Source organism: Nelumbo nucifera, chromosome 1 (assembly GCF_055504915.1).
Source record: "Nelumbo nucifera cultivar China Antique chromosome 1, China Antique-T2T, whole genome shotgun sequence".
NCBI lineage: Eukaryota > Viridiplantae > Streptophyta > Magnoliopsida > Proteales > Nelumbonaceae > Nelumbo > Nelumbo nucifera.
Window position 1 is genome coordinate 170403533 of NC_142649.1, and position 14849 is coordinate 170418381.

The 14849-nt window shown below is 40.3% G+C and overlaps 1 protein-coding gene across 2 annotated transcripts; it reads left to right on the forward strand.

Annotated features, from left to right (window-relative positions):
* The first annotated feature begins 1529 nt into the window (after positions 1-1529).
* LOC104596518 (uncharacterized) lies at positions 1530-14504 on the forward strand. Of its 2 annotated transcripts, XM_088895214.1 has the most exons (3): positions 1530-3309; positions 14261-14296; positions 14400-14504. In XM_088895214.1, the coding sequence occupies exon 1, from the start codon at positions 1626-1628 to the stop codon at positions 3300-3302; it is 1677 nt and encodes a 558-aa protein (XP_088751340.1). In that variant the 5' UTR covers positions 1530-1625; the 3' UTR covers positions 3303-3309; positions 14261-14296; positions 14400-14504. The 2 variants fall into 2 exon arrangements, with proteins under 2 accessions (XP_088751340.1, XP_010256016.1); XM_010257714.3 differs by having other exon boundaries at positions 14261-14504.
* Positions 14505-14849: the final 345 nt, after the last annotated feature.

Consider the following 14849-nt stretch of genomic DNA (forward strand, 5'->3'; position numbering starts at 1 on the left):
CGGCAACGGGAAGGCCTTCTTTGTCACTTTCTTTGTTAAGTTCTCTAAAGTCTACGCAGATCAAACTCTTTTCGTTTTTATTAAGAGCAGCTATTGGGGATACCAAATAGCTCGTGCTAACTCTGAATATGATAGATAGATAGCAGCGTCAAGCATTCGTTGAATCTCCTTTTCCCCTTCAGCATCCTTGGTCTGTAAATGGAAAAGGAATAGGCTCTGACTTCGATCACGGACCTGGACTAGGAATAGGCTTTGGATCCATAGGCCCTGGATATTCTATCGATGACTCCGGAATAGCATTTGTTGCCACCATTTTTCTGTGGGTCTCCACCGACTCGGAGAACGAAGGGGTTCAGTAATGGCATTGATCTTGCTGGGTTCGTCCTCGGAGAACGAAAGGGTACCAATGTTGGTTTCCATTATTGCCTCGGCCGTCCGACGACGACTATTTCATTCTCCGAGCTTCATACGTCTAAGATGAAAGTTGCAACGGAGCGGAAGTTACAGGTTGCAGACCGGTTTCAGACGGAAGTTGCAGCGGAGTGGAGCGGAAGTTGCAGCAGCGCTCCTCTGTTTTCGTTTGAAGGGGGTCATCGCCGCCGCCGCTACAATGGCGGATCTGAACACGGGCAATATGCCTTCTCGCTCTCACTTTCAATACCTCTCTCTCTTCCCCTCTCTCCCTCATCTTTCCGATCTTTTTTTCCACCCCTTTCCTTATTTATTTTTTGCATTTTGGATTATTGTTCAGCATCATCTTCAAACTCTCGAACTCGACCTACGTCACAGCTGCGGCAAACGGTAGATTCTCCGGCAGGCCGAAGAAGGGAGAAACCAAAGAGTGAGGCAGGGGGATGTCTAAGAATGGAGAGAGTGGGGGTTCAAGTATGAGGGGACGAGGGTAGAACTATTCAATTAATGGATGTTAACATGAAGTCACATATGCACAAATTGCAACGGAGCATTAATGGATAGGAATAGGAATAGTGTTAGTCAATTTTCAAACAGTAAAAATATATTTGAAAGAGTAAAATAGGTATTTTAAAAAAATAATATATTGGTCAAATGTTTTTTGTATAAGGGAGATTTGTGTTGAATTTTCCAAAAATTTAAGAAAGATTTTTGTTAAAAGTAAAACTTTAGGAAAGATTTTTATGATTGTCAGAATAAAATTTATATTTTATCCAAAATAAATAAGATGTTTATATGCTATATCTTTTAAAAATAAATATAGAATAGATGTTTATAATTGAAAGTTGAATCTTCATTTAATATTTTACCTTAGTTAGGGCCCTAAGCGCAAGCCCAAGCATCATTCAAAGTTGAGAGTCGAATTGTGATGTCCATGTGGGTACTCCCGCACGTCTGGCCTGGCCCAACCCAATCCCAGACCCGGACATATATTATTAAACTCAGGTGCAGTCCGGGTTGGGCCTAGACAGCCCTATACCATATCCTAGCAAAACCCGGACCGGGCCCGGCTCATGATCATCCCTAGTTATATAGTGGTGTTCGGGTCTAGGTATGGTGGTCCGGTCAGAAAACCGATCCTTCGACACCCCCCGCGTTCCATATTTAAGAGCAACCGACTAACTTCGCGCTGCCATTCATCCCTAAATCCACAGATGGGTAGAGGCAGAGAGTCGGACAACGACGACATCCCGCGAAGGCGGGACTCAAGGTTATCCTCAAGGGTGGAAATTCCAGAAGGGCGACGTCGCGCCGACCTGGAAAACGATCGCTACTCTCCTGATTCAGTTAGGTCTTTATCTCCTCGATACTCCTCCGACGATCGTCGTGGCCGTAGCGGTAGTCGTAGTCCGGTTAACGGTTACGGAAGATCTCGTTATGAATCAGATCGTCGCCGTGATCGAGCAGAATCCAACGGTCACGTAAACCCTAGGAGAAGCCCTAGGTCTGGTAACACGTCCCCCGAAGGTCGACGACTCGACCGTTACGACCGGAAGGATCGCGGTGCATCATTTCTCGATAGGGATTTCAGGAACGGACGGGTTCCAGAGTCGGATTCCGACGAGGAATTGAAGGGATTAAGCTACGAAGAGTATCGGAGGCTGAAGCGTCAGAAATTAAGAAAGAATATGAAGAATTGTATTTGGAATGTAACCCCTAGTCCTCCTTGGAGTGAGAGGGAGCAGTCGGAGGAGCCGCTGGATGAAGTGAAGGAAGCGGCAGATAAGATTACGGGTGATGGTAAAAATAGAGATGGAGATCGTGATAATGGAATTGGCCGTGGTAGGGTTTCTGAATCTGAAGAATCTGATAGTGGTTCATCGGGTACGGAACCGGATCCAGGGCCAGACACTGATGTCTCGAAGCCGAAGAGAAATAAGGGGAGAGGAAAGAGTGGTCGGCGGAAGGGTAAATCTTCAAGTTCTAGGAGGCGTAGAAGTAGGAAATCGGCTACTGATACGGAATCAGATGATGACATGAGCAACTCTGAGGGCTCTGAATATTCCACTGATGAAGATAGTAGAGATAGGAAGAAGTCAGGAAGAGGGAAGAGTAGGCGAGGGAAGAAGAGCAGCAGGCGTAGCAGAAAGCGAGGAAGAAGGAGGAAGAGTAGGGACAATGAATCTGATGAAAGCTTGAGTGAGGATAGTGGAAGTGAGGAATCTGATTCGAGCAGGGCCTCTGATGATCACACGAGATCCAAGAAGAGGGGACACGTCAAGCCTTCTCGTACAAAAAGGAGGAGGAGAAGGTCTGAATCGGACAGTGAGAGTTACACCGAGAATTCTGACTCAGATGCTGAAGAAAAAGGCATTGTGAAGGCAGATGACTCAAAGAAGACTGAAATTAATGCTGAGGTCCTCAAGTTCAAAGAGATGATTGAGGCGCATAAGAAACCTACTCTGGATAATGAGCTGTTTGTGGGACCTGTGCCGCTTCCAAAAGCTGAAGGTCATATTAGCTATGGAGGGGCTCTCAGGCCAGGTGAAGGTGATGCTATTGCTCAATACGTGCAGCAAGGAAAGCGTATTCCTCGAAGAGGAGAGGTGGGGCTTTCGGCTGAAGAAATTCAGAAGTTTGAAAGCCTTGGCTATGTGATGAGTGGTAGTAGGCATCAGAGAATGAATGCCATCCGTATTAGAAAAGAAAACCAGGTGTACAGTGCTGAGGACAAGCGGGCATTGGCAATGTTTAACTATGAGGAGAAGTCGAAACGTGAGCACAAGGTTATGGCTGATTTGCAGCGGTTGGTTCAACGCCATATTGGGCAGGATGTTGGTCCTACCCATGATCCTTTTGCAGCAAAAGGCTCCGAGGGTGCTGATGCATGATCCTCATGTACGTTTTACCATGTACTTTAATGTTCTTGCCAAATAATTATTAAGCTTTTTTACACATTTTAAGGAGAATGCATCAAAACTGTAGTAGTATATGTAGAATTTAAATTAAAAAGCGTTGTTCATATTCTCTCTCTCCCTCTCTCTCATACACGTGTTTATGTGAACTCCTTGGTTTTGTTTCCTTTTCAATGAAGAAACAGGATAGGATCACCTCCATAGAAAGCTGCTACTTTTCCCAATTAATAGTAGTTGAAATCTTAGTGCTAGGAAGTGGGAGATGGAGTTCCAAATTTCAAAAGCTACATCAATTATCAAAAAAAAAAAAATCAAAAGCTACATCAAAAGGAGGTGTTCTAAAGGCAATTGCTTCAACTATTTTTTGATTTCTAATTACTTGACCATTTTGGACATTCATATTTTAGTATTCTAATATATTTATTATATTAAGTAAAAGGTATACTAATGTTATTTATTTAATTCTTAGAAACTTTCTTTGGGAGCTGGGAGGGTTCAAAGGCAAAACCTGGTCCTATCTATGCCTCTATGCTGTGCTTCAGTGCCTCCGGGCATTTTCTTAGTGACTTGCTTGTAGGCACGTCTCTGGTGTTCTTTAAAACAATGATTTATTGCTTCTGGTCTTGATTTGGATTATGATCATTGACAAACTCTAGGGGAAGAAAGAGGGGAAGGGGGTTAGAGCTTATCCAGGTTCCCCTAATTGGCATTTTAATTGTGGCATTTTCTATGTCAAAACGTGCCATGCAATACCATTGTAAAGGATGAGAATGGAATGGAATCCAAAGTGTGGGACGGAGGTGTTCAAATGGTGCAATGTCTTATGGTCAGGGTTTTGATGCTTTCTAAAAGTATGAATTCCATCTCAAAGGAAAAAGAAAAAAAGAAAATTTAGTTCATAGGTCTTGCAGGAAGGAGGGGAAACAAGCATGAGAGTGATGGGCAATCATTTTCTTACATTGGTAGACAAACAATCATTTTTTGATAATAAAAGAAAATTTCAATAAAATAAGAATGGTAGAAGATAAGGCAACAATAAAAAAGAGGTACCGAGAGGCAACTACAATGAATGTGCCAGTTAGCTTGCTGCTAAAGTCTCTAGCTGGTGTAACAGAGACATGGGATTTTGTCCTGCCTTCACCAGGGTTGGGAAGTCTACAATTTGGGGAGATCTACCCCTGTTGTGTAGCCCATTTTTCTACCGGAAAAACGAGGCAACTACTATAATAACAATCCAACAATACTTTCCTTCGACAAGTGCCAACCAAAACGACTAAAATCTACAGCCCCGTTCTAAATCAAAACCCTGTAGAAAACTTGGCCCGCTAATGATTAGCAAAACCTCCATTAACTAGAACACAAATAACAACAAACAATTCTCCTTCACCAGAGAATTCTCCCCTTCCTCCCTGAAATAAGTAGAAAGAATTGTAGTAGAGAGGGGAAAAGACAGAATCTTGAATGTAACAGAAAAGAAGGGTGAAAAACTGAAAGCAATTAACCTCTCCTAACAGGTTGGCTCAATATTTATATTAAGTATAATTATCTAGGTTTACAATAATGCCCCTGTTTAGTAAAAAATAAGGACAGGAACACTCATAATAAAAGAATAGAAAAGATACTACTATCCTACCAATGAATGAACTCTAATATCTTGCCACCGAATGAACTCTAATATACCATATAAACAGTATACAAAACATGCCCAAATCTGTCTATAACTACTACTCCTCCCTCAAGTTAGGGAATGTGTATCATTTAACCCCAGCTTGGTTGTGATAAAATCCATCCTTGCTTTGTACAATTCTTTAGTGAAAAGATCTGCAGTTGATCCTCTGATTTAACATAAGGAATTACAACATCTCCATCTTGCACCTTCTCATGAACAAAGGGACATTCTACTTCAATATCTTCAGTTCTTTAATTAACACAAGATTTGATGCAATGTGTATAGCAGCTTGATAATCATAGTGTTTATTCATTGGACGTTTTAGTGAGAACCCTATCTCTTGGCATGTTTAATCTACATCACTTCACAAGTGGTTTGTCTCATAGCTCGTATTCAGCTTAACTAGACTCAGCCATGACATTTTATTTCTTACTTTTCCAAGAGACTAGGTTTCTCTAAGAAAAAATGCAATGTCCTATTGTACATCTCCAAACAGATGGTGAACCTGAAGGGATGGGAGATTCATCATATGGATGGCCGAACCATGCAGGGTGACTGGGCGAAATTTCAAAAATTTTTTTCTCCCATTCGGGAATCCTATTCCCTGATTAAAAAAAAAACTGCATTTTTCAAGGTTCGTTCTTGAAACAAACCGGACCAAATCTGAAACCAAGATTGGGGAAAGGGTAGTACCTGATACGGAATCAATGTAAAACTCCCAACGTTCACGCCCAAAGAGGTTACCAAATTCGCCTCCATTGAAGATGACACAGCGAATGTTGAGGCAGGATCAGCAAGAAGGGTTCTTCAGCAAGAACTTGTGATTCTTTAGCAAGAATCGTGTAGGGTTGTATGAGCACGACTTTAGATTGTTTCTTCACCAAGAAACACTATCAAGAACAGTTCTTAATCACTCCAAGAGGTGGAGAACAAACTAGGTAGGACGGCAAGAGCAGAGGAAGAAAAAGATTGTAGAGAATAAATGATCTTTCTGTGGAATTCGCCCCCTTATTTATAATCTTCTCTGGATCAACTTTCCAATCCAATTAGGAATGAATTTCTTGATCCAAATATGATATTTGGATCTAGACTCTCAAGTTATCTTATCCAATTGCTAATCCTAATAAGGTTGTAAACCCAAATTCGCCCATTTAATTAAATCACTTAAGCCCAGTTCAAAATGGGCCATAGGCCCATTGAGTCGTTGTGCTCACTTTACCCTTTAAATGTTGGCTAGTTTAGCTCTCTTTATATGGTGTGGGACCCTAGCATTGATCTACACATCAGTCACATGGGTTCAACCCAACCTTTGTTACAAGGCCTGGCCAAATACATTGCAGAACACAGTGAACCCCTGAGTCCATTTGTATGGGCTCTTAATGGGCCCAACATTTACACTAAATGGTCCTTGGGTCCAGCCACCTTATGAAGGCCCGCAGATGCAAGATTAGCCCATTAGGTATAATCCTCAATGGTCTTACACTTAACCTCTCAGTCCATAATAATCAAACACTGCCCGACAAGAGAGGACTTCTCCCTCAGCTGCAAGGTACAGTGTTGCACTCTCTACTCACATGGATCCTGTGAATTAAAACCTTTTGCAAACATTTTGTGAAACCATAATATATATATATATCTCTATATAAATATATTTTGCAAAACAAACCTCAATAAGTTTGAAATTAATTGCCGGCAGTTTTAGGTTTCCATCAGAGAGAGTGCATTTCCTGATCAATCACTTTGTTTGATAAAGGGGCTGATCCTATCACTATGATCACCCACTCAGGTGAATTATCGAACTATCCCAACATACCCAGGTTTTGACCCGGTTAAGGATCTCACTGATTGGGACAGCCCAATCCGGCACCTAGTGTAGTACCATTATCGAGTCTAGGGGTCAGGTGTAACATTCCAGTTTTGCCCATCTGTCTCCAAGGTCCAGGGCAATACTGGAATTTGGTTTGGTTCAGGGTTTCAAGAAAACCCACACTACATGTGCTTTGGGTCTTACCCTGGTCACTTGAGACCAGTCACTCCAACCTTCTTGGCAGCACGTTAGTGTCAACCTTGGCAAGATAAACCTTCCCAGGTTTATTCAACGGCTGTGAAGATTCTAAATTAACACGAGTCTCATTAGTGTCCTGTTTAAGGGTATTACACAGAAACACACCAAAATAACTTGAATCAATTATGCACTTTATTCATTTACAATAATTGCCAATAAGTACATCAATTTGATTGGAGCTAAGGGCATAATTGTCTAATAGAACCACCCTAGTCTGTAGGTAGATGCTTATGATCTCTATATGTTGGTTCACCTTCTAGAGATCCCTTTAGATATACAATATCCTATAGATTACCTCTGAATGTGGAACTCTAAGAAATTCCATGAATTGGCTAACCACACTAACTGCAAATGAGATATATGGGCATGTAGAGAATAGATTGGTCCAGAGGAAGTAGTGAATAACTGAATATAGAGGTGGAAGCAAGTAAGATCCTGGGGCTATCTTTCTTGGGGGTGAAAAGTTTGCAAGAGGGTGTATAGATAGTTGGAGTTGGAGGAGAGAGAAAGGAAATGGGATAATTTCATTAAGGAATCAGAAGGTTTCAACTTAGAAGCAGACTAACAGAGGAGTTTCAAAAATAAAATATAATCAAATCAAATCATTTGGATTGGTGGGGGCTGCAGCAGAACAAGTTAGCGGACAGAAGGATTTTGAATATTTTGAGAGGAATTGGAATTGGAAAGGATTAATAAAGGTCAAGAAATCCAAAAAAGTTCTGAAGAGAAGTTAGGAGGTTTCTGAATATCTTATGTTGTGGGGTTTAGTTATGTCTTGGTGGTGGGGCTGTCCATTAAGTCTGTTGGGCTGTTTAGTTTTAATTCCTGTTCTGGGGTTTGGTTGTAAGGAGTTGATTTGTTTTTGAGTTCTCTTCTCTCAGGTGACTTTTGGGTGTGTAGTAGTGATGTAGTATAGCTTGCCAACCAATCTCTTGTACTTGCCTAGATCATCAATTAGCTCCCTTGATCTGGAGTAATCCTAGTATTAGGATCCATAGGTGATGTAGTAGCCTTGGCCCTTAACATCCCTGTTCCTCCAACAAATCTAGCACATACTTCCTCTGTGATAGGCATAAATATCTCAGTTTTAGAGCGAGTAACCTCAATGGTCAATACCCAAGGAATGCCACAACTTATTGAGATCCTTAGTGTGGAATTGATTCTACAAGGAAGTCTTCAATTCTCCAATACCCTTTTCATCATTTCCTAGTTCCTATAATTACAATATCATCCACATGTACAACTAGAACAATATATCCATGTTTTGATGCACGATAGAAAAATGAATGATTTTAGATTGTTATCATTTTAACCCAACATCAGAACTACTTCACTAAATTTACCAAACCACACTCATGGGGGTTGCTTTAGTCCACACAAAGCCTTTTTAAAATGACACACCAATCTACTAGGCTCCTTCTGAACAACAAGCCTTGGTGGTTGCTCCATATAGACCTTTTTATAAAGATCACCATGTAAAAAGGCAATTTAAAGGGTCCAATTAGATGTGGGGGGTAGGATCACCCTTATTAAGTTCACTCTTGCCAACTTGCCAATTTATCTCATGTCTGTTTTCAGAATTCTTATTGAGGTTAGTAAGAAGCTTGAGAAGTTGATGAGAGACCTTTTGTGGGAGCCAGGGGAAGAGAAGAAAGAGCATAGAGTTTGCTAGGAAATTGTCAGAAGAAGCAAGAGGTTTGGTGGGCTTGGTGTGGCGAATATTCAAGAAGGAAATAGGGCTTTATTGGCTAAGTGGTTATGGAGATTCCTATTGAGAAGGACAAGCTGTGGGCTGAGGTGATTGTCAGTATTCATGGTCTTGCGGCTGATGGTTGGGATGCTGGTCTGTTGTTGGCTAGGGCTACAAGAGCTTCTCCTTGGAAGTCTATCCATGCTATCTTGCTTTTATTCCTCAACCACATTAGGTATAACCCTTTCTCCAGTAATTTTGTCAAATTTTGGGAGCATGTTTGGTTGGGTAAACCTCCCTCAAAGAGTTATACCCTTCTGTTTATGCAATCTCCAATCATAGGGATGAACCTATTGCTTCCTTTTTTATCTCCTTCTAATTCCATCTCTAGTTTTGTATGGGACCTTGGCCTTAGATGAGGTCTCCATGACTGAGATTGACAGGGCATTGGTGTTGATTCAAAACCTTGAGAATGTTTATTTAGATCCCTCTCGCAATGATTGTTCGGTCTGGACTCTCTCCCCACCAGGCATCTTCACTTCTTTCCTTTTATCATTATTGAATCCATGTGACATTGGGGGCCAACCTTTTCCGACGAAAGAGGTTTGGGGTAAGCCTGTTCCACATAAGATTAGGGGTTTCTGTACGGAATTTTTTTTGGATAGAATTAATATTTGTGAGCTTCTTCAAAGGAAAAGACCTAATTGTTGCTTGTCCATTCATCACTTGTTAATATCCTGTCCCCTTACACAGTCAGTTTGGGAATGGTCTTCTTCCTTGTTTGAGTGGAGGTGGATCCCCCACCCCCCACCCCAAATGTTCAAAGGCTGTTTCACCCTACTTTTGTTAGCTGGCAAAAGAAGAGGGGAAAAACATTATGAAGATGTTTAAGGGCTGCAGTTTGTTGGACTGTTTAGGAAGAGAGAAATCAAAGGCTGTTCGAAGGCAAAGAAAGAAGTATGGATGCTCTAATTGAAGTCATTACAGGTAGGGTGATTCATTGGATGAAAACTTTGAAACTTTTTGATGGAATTCCTGTGGTAGATTTGAGGAAGAAGTGGAGAGAAGTGGCTGATTCTGAGCCATTGAAGGAGTTAGTTGTACCTACTTGGTCTCCCCCTACTAATGGTTTCATCAAGCTGAACTTTGATGGTAGCAGTGAAGGAAACCCCAGACCTTCAGGTATTGGATGTGTTTTTGGAGATGAAGATGGCGAATTTGTGGTTCTTTTCTCTGCTCCCATTGGTATTGAGGATTCATTAAGAGCAGAAATCCTTGCTGTGATGGAAGGAGCCAAGAGAGCAAATGAGCTTAACCTTATTAAGGTATTAATTGAAGGGGGTTCTAAGATGGTTATTGGCTGGCTTCAAAAAGAGGAGAGGGGGACGGTGGGATTACATGAATGAGAAAAGGAAATTTAGATACTTGATTCAAGGAATGGATGTCGAGCTGAATTTGGTTAAGAGGGATGCCAACTCCATGGCTGATGCTTTAGCTAAACAGGGGGTGGGAAGAAACACTAATTTTTGGGCTATATTGTAATTCATTTTATGGCTTTCTATTTGGGGGAGTTAAGAGCAGTGTTTTAAAAGAAGGCACAGGGGCCAATTTGTGCCTGAGGCATAAGGCAAGGCACATGTCTTTTTGAAGCAAGGCGTAAAAATACAAAAAAATGCAAAAAAAAAGGTATTAATAAAAAATATAAAATTATATTTTAAAAAACCTATTATCTAAAATTAAAATACATAAACATTACATATAAAGTGTATTCAAATGAAAATTTAAACATAAAGCCAAGCATATAAAACATTTTCAAGCATGTAAAACCCACAATCTCTTTTTTTCCTTAATTGCATTACTTCAAGTAGCTCTAATGTGATGTAAAACATATTGCATTCCTGGTTCTACGCCTTTGTGCCACGCCCTTCGAGGCAAGCCCAAACAAGATCATGTTAGGGTCTTAAATTCTAAGTTCTCACACAAAAATAATGATTTTATATTGTTTTTTATCAATAACTGGAATTCATTAGATTAAAATCAATAATGATTTTATAATTTTAATTGCTTTTTAAGAAGATTATTAGGATGAATGAATGGGCAACATTACCAAATAGGGGTTTCTTGGAGCTTTGGTGAGCGAGCAAAGCGAGTGAACCAGAACAGGGGTCCGGGGGCGGAGCCCCTGGCCTAGCTGCTAGATTTGAAAAAAGCAAAAAAGCGTCAAATTTTCAAAAGGCACATGCTTGGGGTGAGGCGCAAGGCTGCACCTAGGACCTAGGCAAAGCACATACCCTAAAATGCACCTTGCCTGTGCACCTAGACGTGCCTTTTAAATCACTGCCACCAGGGCAGATCAGTCAGATAAACTAGTAATATTATTACTACCACAATGCATCTTGTGTATCCTTGTAATATTATTATTACCAGAATACATCTTTTCCACCTGTTCCCATATATGTTTTGATGCATCAAGGATTATCAGTCCACTACTTATTTTCAGTTGCATAGAGTTCCACAACCAGGTTTTAATTTGAGCTCTTGTTTCACCCAATCAGTAGGTAGAGATGCCTTCTTTCTGGTTTCTTATCAGTCAACTACTTAATTTCCTTTGGCAGTAAGGAAAACCTCAACGGACTTTGCCCAAATAGCATAGTTAATTCCATTTAAGTTTAATGGAACTCATTTGAATAGGGAGAAACTCAGGAGACACCATAACAGCAACCTTGGAATCCATATTTTCTCACTCTTTTCAATGTAACGGATCTGGTAGGACATCTCAAATTAGATTTATCTACAATCCAACAAGGTCTCTCACAATGGGAAGAAATGCCCAATTTTTAACACAACTTCAAGAACTCACCTGAAAATTTAAGGAGATTACAGCAGCAGCTTCCATATAAAGAATGCATCAAACAATCATCACACAGCAGCAGCAATCATAATACCTTTATTTAACTCTTCACAAGCCAGAAATCACCACACCCCCTCTTGGTCTAGCCAAATCAAGGGTGACACTCACAGCAGAAGCAGCTCACAAACAATGGTGATGGTCACTGCCATCACTAATCACCATTACAAAACTGAAAAGTGGAGTTCTTAGAAGAAAAGAGAGAGAGAGAGAGAGAGAGAGAGAGAGAGAGAGACCAATAAAAGAAAATTTGATTGGAGGTTCAAGAGAAAGAAGGGAAGAATATTGATGGATCTACCTTGATCTTGCTCTGATACCATGAAATAAGTAGAACAAAGAATTGTAGTGAAGAGGGGAGAAAACAGAACCTGGAATGCAATAGAAGAGAAAAACCCATATAACTGCTGGGCATTTATATTGAGTATAATTAGCTGTGTTTACAATAATGCCTTTGTTTAGTGTAAAATGAGGACAGGAGCACTCGCAATAAAAGAAAAGAAAAATTAATACCCTGTTGCCCAATGAACTCTAACATACTCTATAAACAGTATATAAAACATGGCCAAATCTGTCTGTAACCACTACTGCTCAACAATCCCCTTGGTCCACCTTGCACCTTCTATATCTGTCTTAGCAACCCACAGTCCTGAAACTCCAACTCCCTGCATCCAAAACTCGAGCAACAATAGACACTGACCCCCACCCCAAGGAAAAGTATTCTTCTCTTTCCTTCTTCCAGTTTCTTAAATGCTTTTCTTGCATATTCTTCTCCACCCCAATTAGATAAGTCCATGTACAATGATTCAGACATTTTTTTAGTGCAGGGGTGGGGGGATTTGAATCAAAAGCAGTGGTGATTGGGTAGGTGCACTGGAGAAATAAATAATCATAATGATATTTGTTCATCATGGATGGTTATGAGGGATTGGAAGGCTGTAATTGAAGAGTGTACTCTGCCTTGAATTGACTTTGGTATAGCTCATTGTTATGGTTGACAGCTTTCAGGTGAGATTTAAGGATCTGATAATGAGAATTTGATTTTTGTTTCTGACTTTGAATTTGTCTATCATTAGCCTCTATGGTAGTATCAGATGGGAAGGCCCAGTTCTTTATTCAGGTGGATTTTAGTGGTTCTTGTGTATTCAAGTTAGTGTACTAAGCTGATACAAAGGTTTATGATAACATCAAATGTTTTCTGATTTGGCAGCTTGATCTATGATTTGTAATTCATGGTTGATTTTAATCCTTGTCAGTGTTCTGAATTATTTCCCTAGGTTGAATGCCAATTAGATTTGGGTAGGATTACTCCTCTAGATGTAAACTGATTTTAAATTTGGATTCTATGTGAGAAAGGAGTTTTCTCGGTGAAGAAGAGAGACAGGTTTCAGTGGAGAAGGGTTTTCTCAATTGTGTGGTGGAGTATTAGCATGTCTGGCCTCCTCCGTGGGGGTGTTGTTGGAACGTTTGATGTGGGTCTTAGCAATTTTTGGCCCTTTTGTGGGGGTCCCTGGGTTTGTTGCCAATTGGTAGCATCTATTTTAGTAGGGGAGTCATTTTGATTGGCCATGAATAAACTTATACATGGTCTTTGCAACGAACATTATCCATCCGGTTTTTTAGAAATACTCAGTTTTCCTGGACGTGTGGCAACTTATGTTTTATACCTTGGTAGATATTAATTACAAATCAGGTGTAGCCTGTGATCTTGGTAGATATATTAATTACAAATCAGGTGTAGCCTGTGATCTGACTTAAGTGGTACTTCAAGGCATTTGTATAAAGGTACATGATTAAGTTTTGATATGTGCTTGCCTTTACTCTTTACTCTAGATAGCTATTTTTCTTTGTCCACACGGCACATGTCTTGATTATTCAAACGTACATGTTTAATGTTGCCATGTGCTCACCTTTTAGATGGCTATTTGTGTTTGCCCATACTACAAAATATTGTGATGATATTTGCCACAGGAACATTATGTACCATTGCACGTTAAGTAGTTGTTTGCGCAAGGGCATTTGTATAATTGACTCCATGGTTTTCAAAACCGGAAACTGGTCACCTGACAGGTTCCGTTTTACCCCAAAACCGCTATTTGGCCAAAAACTGTTGATTTGGTCAGCGAACTGCTGACCTGGGTTTTTTAATTTTTTTTTTGTCAGAGCGGCCATCCAGTCGGACCGTTTGACCTGAAAACCAGACCCCAGTATGGTTCCCTATCCGGTCCGGTTTTAAAAACCTTGATCGACTCCCTGACAGGTCTGCTTTTGTAGCTGTTTGGTTACTTATCAAAGGTCTGGGGTTCGTTTTGCCTGCTATGTTACTTTTGTAATTTAGTTATTGACTTATTTCTGCTAATAGGAGGAATATTCCAATTGCATAAAAAAATATTGCAGAAGAAACGAACATTTTGATCAGTTGTCTGTCATTTTTGCAAATAACATTGCCACATGTATAACATCCAAAATAGAAAAAACAGACGGAAAGAGTTTAAGTGGTAGGATTGGTCCTAGGCATAGAATGATTCTATGCCACATATCTTTGAAGGTGGTGCTGCTTCCTTCGAACTGAAGGGTTGATGTCTTTCCGTTGTCTTTGTTGCAGGTTCATGTCAGACAATCCAAGATGACCTGTTCTTTGGTGAGGAATATGAGGCTGCAATATTTGACATATTTGTAACCCTGTAGTGATAATTTGAAAGCAAGCATTACAAGTAACGTTTAAATCCCTCTGGAACTTGCAGGCTATTACTTTTCTGATTCATCTCATCTATGATATTTGATGGTTAACGTGTTACCATTTATCAGGAGGTATACAAATAAAATTTAATAGTTCTTTTTGTTTTTCGAAGCCTACCTAGAGTTTTAATGGTAAAATCTCGGGCTTGCTAGGGTGAAAACACAGGTTCAAGTCTGAGGACTGTACCCAGTTTATCCTCGCAAGACCCATAGCAGGGACTGACATTGGGTAATGGCCTACTTTACCTAGAGTTGTAGGTGCAAGTTATCATAATGTTAGGGATTAATAAACAAATTTCTGACATGGAACTTATTCAACAGCGAGGATGAATGGATTTCCTTCCATCAGCCAAGTCTCCATGTTTGTATGATTTGCTAGGAACTGGCCAGTTTCCTTCTATGACTTTTGTTTGTGACCAGCATCGTGTTTCTACTGATTGCTCTTGTTGGTACGT